This window comes from Coturnix japonica, chromosome 18 (assembly GCF_054131305.1).
Source record: "Coturnix japonica strain WE chromosome 18, WE-NBRP24, whole genome shotgun sequence".
Taxonomy (NCBI): Eukaryota; Metazoa; Chordata; class Aves; order Galliformes; family Phasianidae; genus Coturnix; species Coturnix japonica.
In genome coordinates this window covers 8813061-8827625 of record NC_140680.1, presented here as the reverse complement: position 1 = coordinate 8827625, position 14565 = coordinate 8813061, and the positions used below count along the sequence as shown (strand labels likewise).

Genomic DNA, 14565 nt, shown 5'->3' with positions numbered 1-14565 from the left:
TGGGGCTTTTCTGCAGTGAAATCACGAGTTTGAAAAGGGACTGTCGATGGGCTTTCAAGGCTTTGGCCTGGCTCTCTCTAGCAACGTTTCTGTGATCCAAATTGGCATCGATTCGAGATGTGTTCCTGTGCAGGGTAAGCAGTAGCTTACAGCAGCTGCTAATTAGCTCAGCTCTGCTCTGTTCTTGCTTTTCATGTCTAGATACCTCCTTCAGAAATAAGGAGCAGAAGGAAAACATCCAAGCAGAAGAATCAGAAGGCAAAGAAAAGGGAATGGATGGGGATTGCAACTGAAAAATTAATGAGGAGAGACCTCATTTCACAAAGCTTATATAAAGAAGTTGGACTGCATCTGTGCGAGGAACAGTGACCCAGAAAGAGAAATCTGTAAAAATTCAGGGCAAGGTGCATAACTTGGTATCCTCCTTCCCTCTGAGACACCTACACTCACACACAAGGATCCTTTGCTCCAGGCCACTGCAAACACCTCTGTGATGTCCCCCCATCCCTGCAGCAGGAGCAGCAGGGTGGAATGCTCACAGAGGTGAGTCTGAAAAGCTGTGCTGTGAGCTCAGAATGGATTGTCTCACATTTATCAGGGGATGTCAAATCTCCTTATGTACCCTGTTTACTTTTTACTGTCTGCTCAGTCTGTACTTTTGTTTGTTGTTAGCTTCTGCATGAGGTGAAGCACTGCTGCTCCCCATCCTGCTGCCTGGAGAGAATTCCCTTCCAGGAGAGTCTGGGGTTGTTCCCAAGTGAACTGCTAAAATCTGTGTTTGTGATGTGTCAGAGAAGCAGAAGTCTGCAGGAAGTCACCCAACTGAAAAGAAAATCAAACCAAATAATGGCACTCAGAGCTAAAAAGAATGAGTAACGTGTCTCATTACTCTACAGTGAAAACCCGCAATTAATGGCATAACCTTACATAACCAGACCCAGAAAAATATGAACTTTTGCACCTTGCAGGATAGGGCTGGGATTCTCACCCCAAATGCCTGCTACCTCAGTACCTGACAAAGAGAGCTCTTCAGGTCTCCCTGGAGGAGAGAGGACATCTCCAGCTGTGCCACATCAGCATGCAAGATTGAACTGCACCTTGTCTGCTTGCCTGTTGCCTTGAGCAGAAGCTCAAGGGGAATTATTTAAAATGAAGACTGCTTTCTATATTAAGCACATCTCAGGTAATACCGAGCAGCTCACTCTCTACTATTAATGGGTCTCCAAGTATTAGCACAGCACTTATCTCTCCTATTAATTCCTCCTGTCAATCTTTGTCTCACAGTTCAAAAAAGGGGATCGAAGCATCATCTGCTATCACGTAGCATAGACTTCTCCTCTGAGCAGCATTGCCTGGTAGCAGCCAGCCTAATGTTATTGTTTCCAAACCAGAAAGGACAGCTGTCAGTTGCCTCCGCAGAATGTACTGAAAGTGTATAATCAAGAAATCTTCTCAAAGAAGTTGTTAAAAGCTATGCTTACCAAACAACTGTTAAGACAATAAACTAGTTAATTTGCTCTAATGGACAGGTGCAGTGTGAGTATTTAGTGTCTCATTAATATTGACTGGTGATACTTAAAGGAATCCGAGTGTTAGCTGCTAGAATGGCAGAACATAAAGCACTGATGATAAATATTTGTACTTCTACAAGTAGTTAATTCCAGTTTAGTTAACAACTGAAATTAAAAGTGTTTAAAACTTACACTTTGCGAATCTGTTCAGCCTTCCCTTTCAGATGCTTACTGTTTGCTCTCACAAGGTGCCACCATACCATGGTGAGGATTTCTACTGTAGAAACTCACCTGGATCCTCCCTACATTTGGCACCAACCCGTTCCACTCCCTCTTGACTCCTCTACTGTATCCAACATGATGCTGTAAAGCCAGCTTTTGCAAGGTAAGGCTGTGGATGACTACTCCACTTATAAACTGGGAGCGCAATGCTGGGAGCTGCATCCTGCAAGGTATTCTGCTGCCAGCATCGTGAGCAGCCAAAGAGCCCCAAAGCAATACGTTTGTTTTCCAAAACAAGAGTTTCCCAGGGGCAGACCCACTTGGGGATAGTGGGACAACCTCCCTGTTGTTATTTGTGTGTTTTTCTTTTGTTTAAGAGTACTGTTTAACATGAACCACATAAGAGAGGCTATTGGACCCCACCTCATGGTCCGTGCAGTCTCATGAGCCCAAGGGAAGGGCTGTTTGTCCCCTCTTATGCCCTGAAGTAGAGGGAAGAGACAATTATGTCACCTGTTTCACAGTTAGGTCTGGGCAAATATATATTGTTCCATAACTTGTTTTCTTTCTGTTTCAGCAGTACATTATCTATTGCGCTGCTGGCTCCTGCAGCATTCCGACCTGGGGAACTCTGCTTTGGGGGAAGAGTGTCACCAGGGACTGGCTTAGGAAAGCCTGTGCAGACAGGCAGTACCTCCTTAACCTCAGGATAGTGATTAAAACATACCTTTGAGTCCGCTGTGAGTCAGGTAACAAAACCAAAGGCCTCAAAAGGTCTGGGGAGGGATGTTCAGTAGATAACAAAACCCGTTAGATTTTACTGTTGTGGCATGCAGCTTCCACACATGAAACTTAAGTCATGCTGAAGTTTTCTTAAAACCACTTATGTAGTTTCTTTACACAGAAATACAGGGGAATTATTCTCTTTCCTCTTCCTGAATATCTGATTATTTAGCAGAGTTGAATTATTACTTGCTTAACAAAGAACCATGCGCAATAATAGCAGTACTTTTGTAGTAAATTCTATGTTTTGCCTTTTGTGAGCTGAAAGAGTCTTTTTGATGCTGACAGGCAATTGATTAGAGCTGGGTAAATAGTATTAAGCAGACAAAATATTTCTTAAATCTTAGCATTGAGGGGATTCAGAATAATTTCCTATCCCTTATCACCATTTAAAAGGATTTTCTTTATCCATTGAACAGCACAGATTAAAAAAACAAATTGCAAAACAGTGGTTTGTCGATAAACTTTTGACATTGACTATCTGGTTTTTATCAAACCCAACTAACTCAAGCTTTTCCTCTAGTGGCTTTACATTTCCAGAGGAACAGAATATTGTTCTACGTAACAAGCAAAGCATATCTAAGGACACATTTCCAACAAAATGGTTTTCAAACTTTTCATATTTGTGGTCATTGCCATGAATTTTTTATGATGATAGGCATAACAGCAAGCAATAGGTATTGAAATTTTCACAGTAAAAGAGCAACAAATTGATTCTGAATCTTTCGTGTATTGACACTTACGTGAACTTATTATTCTAGTATTTGACTAAACTCTCTAAATTCCATTTTGCTGCAAAATTTTTGTGTTTGTTATGCCAAAAGTATTGTATGGAAAACTGATCTCCAGTTAATTCTGCACCATAGTAAAAGTTGTGACATTTACCACAATGGCAGCTACGAGATGCTTGCTTTCTTTTTGGTTGCTAATAAAATTGCTCTCATAGCTACACAAATACTGACCCAAATATAAAAACATAGCACCCTTTAGCAGAAACCAAAAGCAAAGGACTACATCAAAAAAAGTCTGGCATTTACAGATGATGTGGTTAAAGATCTGGTTTCCGAAAAATAATATAATAAATATAAACCAGAGACAGCTCTTAAAGATGTTCTATAGCTGATTTCCCTGTATGGCTCATATTCAAGTTCCTCCTGTTGCTAAGATACTAGCAGCACTGCCTTTCACTGTGACTTTGGGATTTGAGGATTTATATTCCCTTACTCCCAGTAAAAGTTTCCTCCATATACTGTATCCATACCTTTACCAACACTTTTCCTTTCAGACAGGTCAGGTGGAGAATGTAGGTGACACAAAGCCACAGCCATCCAATTACTCCAGTGGAAAACTCCTACCTTGCAGCCACTTACAGTCTAATCTGGTAAATGTTACAGCTTTATTTAGCAATTACAATTTTGAGGTTGTATCATAGTAGATAACGTAAATTATTCTTTAAATGCAATTAAATTCATTGTCTTTAATTAAGACAGAATTATTTTGTATTTTATATGAGAGTTTTGATTTTCAAAGCTAACTTTAAAATTCCCTGCTCAAATACCTGATTACTTCAACCAAAACAATTTTGATATCTAAATGGTTTTGTATTTTAGTGCACTGCAATCAGCCTTGAGCCATCACAAAACCTCCAGGCTGGGAAGTTAACTACAGCGTTTTATAAATGATGATGTCCATTTCCAGGAGAACTGAAGATGGAGTGATTTGAAAGAAATTCATTCTTTAAAGTTCATCACTCTCACTAAGCATGATTAAATACTATATAATTTAACATTATTTGCTGATAGAAAATCAAAGCATTTGCCCCTAGCATGCTGACATTTACAGCAGTGGAGAACATTTGCAGATTTTATGCTTATAATAACAGATGAGGTATGAAATGGATTGTGATAATGCTTTGAACACCATGGAAGTCTTCTCATTTATCATAGCATGTGAAGTTGCCCTGTATCCTTACCATTATTCTGTGCTATATTTCCATACAGTGGAAATGTAGAAAAGCTTTATTTTGATCTCTTCAAGGAAGCCCCACTGTAGGTTTAATCTCATTTCTTACAGTCTTTTATATTTTTTTTAAAGGAGGACGTGGATAGACAAATAACTGATGTAGATTGTTCCTCCTTAGTGCTCTCCTACATTTCCGTGGGATTATGATGGATCTCATCTAACCAGGTATGTGGAGTAATCTCAAGAAACTGCAAATCAGTCTGAATTTTAAATGACTGCAAATCAAATGTATGTATGGTGCAAGACTTTTCCTTTTAAATAAGTGGCTTTGCAAATCAGTATTGGGATTTTAAACTTTTATTTGTTATGTGCTTGAATCATGGTATCATTAAGGGTGGAAAAGACCTCTAAGGTCTTCAGCTTTGCCCCCACTATGCCCACTAATCGTGTCCTTCAGTGCCACATCTACCCTTCTATTTTTTAGTTAAGAGTTATCAACTGCAAAGCACAGTTCTGACTGTGATATCTCTGGGCTATATTCCTTGCTTGTTGTAAAACTCAGTGTTATGAAAAAGAGCAAAAAATTTAAAGTACATATTTTCACAGTATATTTATGTTCAAAATTTCTGAGAGGTCATATTTGAAGCTTTACAGCATTATCTCCTCTCAAGATTAAAAGGAGAAACGTTTTAGCCTGCTGCAAGTTTGGGGTCATTCTTCACAGTTCTCTCTACTTAATTAAGCACATGTAGATGCATACTCTATTCATTTTACTCATAAAAGATTCTAGAAAGACATTTCAAGACACGAGTAACCACTGAAAGATGCCTAAAATTGGTTTAAGGGCTTCGTAAATATGCTGAAAGCCATAGACAAGCTCATGTTCCTCCTTTACCGATAAGGTGCTCTCTTGATCTTGGTACTTATGAGCCCATCTCCTGCTCTGCCCAGTGTACACAACAAGTAAATGAAGAATCTGCTCTTGTCTTTGGATGTTGACTTAGAACATGACATTACTGGCCACAAGCTGCCTAAACATTGTGAATGAGGAATCGTTCACATCAAACACAAACAGACATCTCTTCTTCTTGCCAAAAGTAGTAGTAAAGTGCCAACAAAACAAGATGGGCTCTAATAAAACTGCAGTTGAATCCAGATGATTTTAAATGAGCTCTGTTGACCTGTCTGCATCCTGCTGATTCGCATTTCTGCTTTCTGAATAAAACCAATAAGGCTAGAGGAGTTTCCTCGCCAGTCAGCATGAGGTTAAATAGAATGACAGTACAAAGGGAGAAATGCCAGTGCACAAAAGAAAGGCAGCAGTGGTGTCTGTACTCACCTTCTAACGTATTGGCTACTACTTTTAATATTTTCTTCTCTGGGTGCTGGAATAATACTGTATTTCTGTTTGAGTTTCTTAAGACGGTGAAAGGTGCTGGACAGACAATGGCAGGACTTTGGATGGTGAAGCCAATTGAAAGGAGCTCACAAAGGATAGAATTCATGACTATGCCATGGCCTGAGCCACTACAATGTGTAGACTGTCAAAACTGCCAGGCCAACAGGCTGTGGAGGCGGGAGAATACTTCAGTAGCTGCACAAGTAAAGGTGAATAATAACTGCCTTCAGTGCCCTCAGACAACAGATAGTTACCTTTCTGCTATTCTTGAGAAAATAACTCTTCAGACTCTGTATTCAGTCTTGTTTAAGTAGCTGGGAATTATCAGTTGTCGCATTATAAGAACTGGGCAGTTTTGTTCATGGTGGTCACATGTCTTGATAACTGCAGCAAGCTCCAATCACTACCAATGTCAAAAGTACTTCACAGATCTTCAGTGCTATTTGGCCAGCTCTCCAAGACCCACCCTCTGAGATCATTAACTTCAAGCATCTCTTGTTTCTGAATTTATGTTTTTACTCATCAGTGCTACTCACAAGCACCTAATCAAGCCACATCCTGCCTGCAGTCACCTTACCCCAATGCAAATAGTTCAGCATGCCACCTTGCACTGCAATCAAACAAATGAGTTAAACAGTGCAACATCAACCAACAAAGTAGCAAAATATATGCAATTTTTCTGTGGGAAAAATGCTTTTTCTTGTTGTTCTGCAGCATTATACATGCCTCTCTCTACATAATCTAAAATCCCCTTTTATTTCTTTTACTTCTTTTTATTATTCTGAGAAATAAAAGAGAACAAATTGGATTTTTCCTCCTATCCCACCTGACTAATTCTGGATTTTGGACTGAAAGAGTTACTGTGGATGCCAGGCAGATTTCAGCTGTCAAGGAGCATATATTCAGCTTGTGATGCTAAGGCAGGCATCAACAAAGCACATATATGCATGTGTATTTTCTGCTCCTTTCATCAAAACAAGCAAACGATTCACCACTGTGAGAACATGAGTGGCTCTTCACTGACCACTGCAAGCAGCATGGGATTACATCTGTTATTGAACCAATTTAGTTGGTATATCAGCTCCTATCCAGCTATGTATGAGATATTGCCTTCAGTTTGCCATAGAGATATAGCTCTGCATAGCTCAAAGCACTGTTGCTTATGCAGTATCATTATTTTCATAATATGATAGACCATAAGAAAAATATGCTGTGACTTCACAAAAACCAATGATTTTATAGTCCAGGTACATGCAACACTGACTATCAAAGCATGTATTAAAACATGAGACACGTGTTGTGAAGAGTTCACATAAAAACTAATGGAACTTAAATCTTGACAGTATTACTAAATACATCATTAAATAAAAAGCTATCTTGAAAGTCCAGCTAAGCCTAAAGAACACATTTAGTAAATGTATGTCCCTTCTGCAAACAACACATTGGAGGGCTTTGGTTTTTGACTGTAGGCTTTTGTTAATTGAAAAATAATAATAATAATAATAATAATAATAATAATAATAATAATAATAATAATAATAATAATAATAATAATAAATGCTTTATATCCAGAGCCTCTTCTCTAAAGGGAATGATTTATCTCTTGATCAAAGGGAAGTGCCTGTCCACTGCCTTTCTAACAAGAGAGCGTTCATGATCACTACTTACCCAGGAGCATAGGAGAGATCGGCTATTTAGCAGTGAGCACAGGTCCTGAACTATGGGCAATACCTGCTTCAGAGGAGAACTGGTAGCACTGTCACCCAGCAGATGTACTTGGTGAGAGCTTTATACAGCTGTGGAGTCAACCAGGATGCAAAGGCCAGCTCCTTCCCTGATATTTCCTGATGCCCCTTTTATTTCTGGTCATTTCACCTTTCTTCCTTCTTGCAAACCAGCATTATTTTTCTTCTGTGTTGTAGACTCTTTGAGTGAATTAACCCATTGGACCAATTTGTTATCTACCACACAACAGAACGAACAGACTGCGGATCCATCTATAGAATCATTCCAGGCATCCAAGCAAATTTAGCTCCTTTCTGTCTTTTGACTGAAGTAACTGTTTTTGGCCATAACCTGGAAGCCAATTAGAGAGAGACTTCTCCTTCAGTACTTGAGGCAGCATGGACTTCATCTCTCTAGAGCTTTCAGGGACTGTTTCAATGGAGATCATAAGCAGTTCTTCCTTCCCATTCTTTCTAAAGGAAGACCCCTCAACAATATGCTGTTACTGAATGTAAGCCCAGTTGTCCTAGAAAAATGCATGGCAGAATTATTTTGCAGCACTGTTAAGAAAAAGTGAACTTCTCAGCTTTGATTTCTGGAATCTCTACAGGTCTTTCAGAATTTGTTGAATATAAGCTGTCTGCCCATGGATCGTTTCCATATGTGTTCAGTCCCCTTGCTTTATGACACGGACACCTCCAGCAAGGCCTAGTAGATAGAGCTGTTGTCTCTGAAAACATGCCACTCTTGGGTACAGCAGCGAAACCACTCTTCCTATGTTAGTCTCACTCCCAGCAACACACCAAGTCATGACCATGTTACATTTTATTACTGTAAAAAAGCTTCACATTTTGTAATAAACTATATAACAAGAAATTGCCATCTTTAAGTAAACGGACCACTTAATGCAAAAACACAGCTATGAACTGTAGGCTTGATCTTGTCTTGTCACCCAAGGTTCATTACCAGCTAGTAAGCAAACATCTGAGCAATCTCACACCCCATTAACAGTAATCTCAGCTATGCCCAGTTCCCTTCATTTGTACATCATACAAAAATCTCCTTCTAAATTGCTTTACAGCTGACAATTAATACTTTATCAATTAGAGTGCTATCTGTGCTCTTGCTCTGGCTACCAGAAATCCCAGTGGCAGATACGCTGCTTAGTCTTGCCTGAGTTGCATTAAAGTAACATCTTGAGCACTCTAGTTATAGTACTGTAACACACAGAGGGTGAATTACTGTTTGTTGTAGAGGATATTAAACAGACTTCACACATTATGATAGGTGGCAAATAACTAAAATAACATACATATAAAAAGCTAAAAACGTACTTAAATCAGAAACAGTGATAGATCCACAGAAGTACAGATGGCTTTAGTTCAAAACATGATTAAATTTTCACCCCACATTGTGAAGAAAAATTGGGAACTACTAGTCAACATTTCTATAAGAAATACCAAAGTCACCTTTAATTGCATTGCAATAGGTAGTGATGAAGGTGACATTTTGTGTTTTTTAATTCATTGCATCTTGTTGCCCAGAGATAACAAAGGAGGAACATATTATGCATATTTTGGTCATTTTATACCTTTGTTGCAATGTGGTTAGCGAACCTTCATATATTACTTGTCAAAATCTTTGTCATTAGTATCTCTGTCAACTACTGAATGTAAGTAATTGAGGGGAAAAACATAATTTATACTTGATTGAATGCAGCAGCAATATAAGATAAGACAGGGAATTAAAGGAACAAAATGATTTCCAGGTGAAAAAGCAGGGAGAATTTTAACATTCTGGAACATAAATCTTTGAATCAGAGTTTTTATGTCTGTCTACTTCTGCAGGTATGAAGACGTAGACTCCATTTATTGTTGAATTATGCTGTCAGTTCTTGCAGTTCTGTATTTGCATTCTTGTATTTCATAAACTGCTTTCTCCTTTTCTTAAGTCACAGGTAAAACCAGCACCTGTGTAAAACATAGAGCTTACTGAGCAGGGGAAGCATGGTAGATCTGATATTGTAAGGTGTATGAAGTCCACATATTTAAAAAAGAATTGAACATTCGCTAGTCTCTTTCAGGTGCTGTGATTCTGCAGCATCAGGAGACTTTCTTTTTCCTGTTAGAATTGTAATTTTTAAGCTGGTAATGTCTTTTTAAGACTTTTCTAGTAAAATTTAAAGTAGGATGTGCTACTCTAAGACTTGCTTAATGTTGAATGGATTCTCTTTCCATTACTCCAACATAGAAACATCACTAGTGCAGTTATTCACTGGTATTGTGAAAGAAAAATATTCCTGGATGAAAGAAAGTAATTGTAGCTTTCTCAGCAATTGCTTAATGATTATGTAATTTTTCTCAAATGACACAATACCAGGAAGATCAAGAAGTCACCTTCAGTGATATATGCGCTTAAGAGAAGCTGAATATTAGAAATCCTATTGCACTACTCCAGCAAATTTGTAAATCTGCACCTCTCTCTCCTTTTGTAGTGAGCATTACAATTAAGTGTAAACAGAATTTTTGTTTTCCTGAAGCTTTTCTTCTCCAAATCTCCAAATCTCTGCAGAGCAGAGATACCACGTCTAGAAAAGGAATCTCATTTCTGAATGCATCTTCAAAGTGTCACTGCACTCACAGATCGACGATGGCTTCCAGATTTAAAACCCGTAGCTTTTACTTTAGTTAGTTTGCCACCTTCCTGTCCAGGAGATGTTAATCCACTGGGTGCCTGGGCGTAACAGCCAGAGAGAGGTCCTGTGGGAGAGTCTGTAGATTCTTCCTCTGCCCACCTGTTAAAAAAATAGTATCCTTCCTCATGTGCCCAATTCCTGAAAGGATTCACTTCAGAGGCCAAAAGTCCCTGACTTCCTGTGTCCGCTTGAGGTACAGATGCTGCTGCTGGATGTAAAAATGGTGAAAAACATAAGTGGCCGATGCTTTGGTCAAGGTCCTCATTAGGTGCTGGTGATGCTACTGGTGCATCAGAAGTAGTTTGTTTTCTTGACCTCAGTCTCTGGATTTCACAATCCCGTTGCCCTTTAGGAAGTTTATCTAACTGCTGAGCTTTCAAAATCAGGGATGCTCCAAAGGTTCCTCGAAGAGCAAAAATAAAGTACCTAATGAAAGAGGAAGAGAATGAGTTGTCTTAGCAGTGGACTTCTTCCACAGTCTGCATTGTCTCTAATTTTCCAATGCTCTTCAGGCCTCTGATAGATACCTTATACCCGGTAGCTGAAAGTGGGCTTCTGAATGTTAATGCAACTGTATGCTTAACTTCATCTGTGTGGAGTCAACTACAAGCATACAAATACTATGTACATGATTTTAGAACCATTTGGTCACTGAATAGTGCAAGAAAGATACACAGAAGCTTGCTAAGAGATTCAGTATTTGTGGAGCTTGGGATTATACTACTAAAACAGGCTAAAGAAAGAACCTTAGATTAATAGAAAACATAAAACCAGAAATTTAAAATCAGCTTGTGCATTTACTCAGGAAGCAGTCAAAATGCTGTGTCCTACTTGCCAATGCAGGACAGAGAATTTATATAGCTTTATATTGTGTGCAGCGAGAGTACACACACCTCTCCACATTATGACGATCTTATCTGAAAACCAAAGCCTCTTTCAAAATGTTTCTAATTGGGTTTGACCTTTACATACGTGACCTTTACACAGATTTTACAGCAAACATCGGGGCTTTTTGAAATTGCATTAATGAAGGTGTCATTTTTGCATCTGGCTGCTAAATATATACATAAATAAGCATACAGTGTTAAAAATGCCAGCAAGTCAGACTGAGTACAGAAAGGGCTCTTAAAGCAATGGACTTGTCATTCCTCTCTGCATAAACAGGAATACAAAAAATACATAGAATAAGAGAACTGTTTGAGTTGGAACGGATCTTTAAAGGCCATCTAGTCCAACTTCCCTGCAATGAGCAGGGATACCTATGGCTCAATTAAGTGCTCAGAGCCTGTCTAGCCTGACCTTGTGGGTCTGCAGGGAACACCAGCTCTCTGGGCAATCTGTGCCAATGCCTCACTGCCCTCATTGTAAAGAAAGGACTTTTTCCTTATATGCAGTCTGTATTAGCCATTCCTACGGTCAGGCTCCTACCATCTCTGTCTGTGAACATCTCAGATCAGAGAACTGTGCAGTTGCTAGTTACAACTGGGCAGCTAAAAGAACAACTACAGAGAACCAGTGCCCACAAGGTATAGATCACATTTGGCTCTGTCCTTACTCTCAAGTTGTTCTCTGTGTCTTATGTGCAAATTGCAGACTGGGTAGAAGTACATCTCACCAACAGACTTTGCTTGCTGCTGCCCTTCCTACAGCCCTGCAGTGTGAGATACACTGCAATATGCTGGCACAGCCAAGTTGTACCTGAACCTGGGAGCTGGATATTCTGTGAACTGAGGACTGAGAAAATAATCTTAGGTGTCTACAAGAAGGAACTGCAGTTTTCCAACTCTGAAGATATCAAGATGCAAATCTTTAGGCTCAGTATTCTGCTGAGGAACCAACACTTCTAACCTTGCTGAATTCTCAATATGGATTCTTAAATTCTTAGCAATGCATTTGATGCACACATGAGCAGAAAGCCCAGGGTCAAAAATGACACTGTGAATGTGGTCTGATAGGAAGACAAAAATCACACAGGAATAAGTCTGGAAAATGATGCTCTGCCTAGAAGACATGAGACCTCACTGAATTGTGTGTTGTTTATCCTGACCTGAAGTTATATAACATAACATGAAATCACAAAGGCATCTCCACTCAGCTGGGGAAATAAAAGTAATTGGAAGAGAAATATCATTTTTCCTTAGAGAGTTTCTTTAAGATGAAGTTAATACTCAAATTTTAATTCTTTACAGCATTACAAACAACAAGTGCCAAAAATGTTGTCTTGATTCTTCCAGTTCCAGCATGCTGCGCTACTTCATCACAATTAGTACTGGAATAGTATTAGCAAGACAGTCAAACAGACCTTGACTTTAATTGTCTGAGCAGAAATAACATTTTAAAATTTTAAATTTAAGTTTTAAATTTAAATTTGAGATATGAAAAGTGGCGCAGCTCAGGCAAAACATATCTTAAAGAGTGATTAAGTTATTAAGCATTAAAAAGTAGTAAGGTTACCATACACATATATGGGAGCAGATTCATGGTTTTCAAGCCAGCTTTTCCCTGGAAACTATCAAAATAATTAGCCTTCCTCCAAATATCATTTAATTTCAATTACAGTTATCACTGCCATATCTGACTAATCACACAGAATAAAACTAAGACTCTGGATTGGATGTAGAAAAGTATTTGATATGGAAACATTCTTAGATTTGGCTTACTGATGCACTATAATGCGCAGAAGCAACAGAATACGTTCTGTAACTTTCAAGGCACATAGGAATATTTCAAAGACTTGCTTTCTAGCCTTCATCTGCTCTACCACATTGTGTTTTTCACAATGAACAAATATATAAAGGATTTGTACCAGTGAACTTTGAAGCACCCAGAAAGAAAGTTTTTTTTTCTGATGGGAAAATGAGGACAGTAACTGACTTATCTAGGGCTATAAGCCTGAATAAATTAATGATTCACAAACCAGAAAGTTGAACCCAAGTTTCTGACTTGCAGACAAACAATCTATCTCTGCACCACGTGTGCCTCACAGATCTCCTACCTATAGGCATTGCTATTTCACCCAAATGCCTACAAATTCACAAAAGAAAAACCGAGAAGAAAAGAGTGCTTTGTTCATACCTTGGCAAGAGTGCTATGGCTGGGGTGATAAGACACAGGAAATAGAAGGTGGGCTCTGAAAGCTGTTTCTCCATTATCCAGTAGGGGTTGGTGGGAGGGTTGCAGGCTATGCACACAGCATTGTAGATCAGAGAGAAGATGAGGTAAATTACCACGCTCCCAATTATCGTGATCCAGTGGAACAGTGTCTGTAAGAACAAAAGGACATAAAATGACCACAATACATTTAAGACACTGACCCTGAGTACAAGACAGTAAACACACACAAAAGAAAACTAGAAAGCAGGTACCCTATAGATCCATCCTCTTGAAAAGTGCAGGCCAAATATCTGGAAATTAACTTACGAGACAATGGTGACAACTGTTACAGTTCTTGAAATAACGTGTTCTGCTCATGTTACTGAACTATGTAAAAGTGGTGTAGTGTCCAGTTGAAAGGCAAAGCAGAAGTGCATTTACAGAGCTATTACCCTGAGGCTAATAATAAATTCTGACATATTGTGAAGTCTCACTGTGTATGTTATTTACTTTTTGTGATACAGAATTAACATAAAGGACTCTGAAAGAAAACCATTTGTCTCTACAATATGTTATGTTTAGAAAATTAAAAAAAAAAAGTCATGTGGATAAGACAGGCTAAACACATACCCATGTTTTCATTTCTAGAGCCTGGTGCAACAAGATGGTCAGGAGGGAAACAGTATTGATGGGGTTTCCAAAGGAAAACACATCGATGTCGGAATCCTTGTATGCCTAGAAAACAGGCAAGTAGACTGCAATGAACCATGACTTTTTAGGAAATGGTTTCCTTTTCTTTTTTTTTCTTTTCTATTTTTCACAGAGAATTGGAGTCTGAGGATATGAATGACCCCTGTACTTACCAAATAGGGGACAAAGAAGCAAATGAGGCTTTGATAGAAGGCATCCAACATTGTAATAATAAAAGTCGACAGCTTGTATATCTGTAGGAGTTTACAGACAACAGTCATTATGATGGCATACACATTTCTGATCTGTCCTGCAGACATATTTGTTTGATTTTCTTCTGCTCAGCTACTCATTATAGCTAACTGGTCTCTCTTCATGAGCAAATGCCTCTTGAACAGGTGATTTAGAGCATAGACTTATCCCTGAACAGACATTTTCTCTTTGTTAACTAGACAGTAAGATTACTGGGAAAATTAGCCAGTCAG

General features: G+C 38.8%; 1 protein-coding gene across 3 annotated transcripts in view; it reads right to left on the bottom strand.

Annotated features, from left to right (window-relative positions):
- Positions 1-8409: 8409 nt before the first annotated feature.
- The window catches only part of ATP10B (ATPase phospholipid transporting 10B (putative)), a 48533-nt gene continuing 42377 nt past the window's right edge, over positions 8410-14565 (bottom strand). For all 3 annotated transcript variants that reach the window (XM_015876344.3, XM_015876339.3, XM_085518840.1), the window contains 4 exons: positions 14254-14334; positions 14021-14125; positions 13373-13560; positions 8410-10723 (listed from right to left, as the gene is read on the bottom strand). In XM_015876344.3, coding sequence (XP_015731830.2) covers positions 10222-10723; positions 13373-13560; positions 14021-14125; positions 14254-14334 — 876 coding nt within the window. In that variant the 3' untranslated portion in view covers positions 8410-10221. The remainder of the gene's footprint in view (positions 10724-13372; positions 13561-14020; positions 14126-14253; positions 14335-14565) is intronic.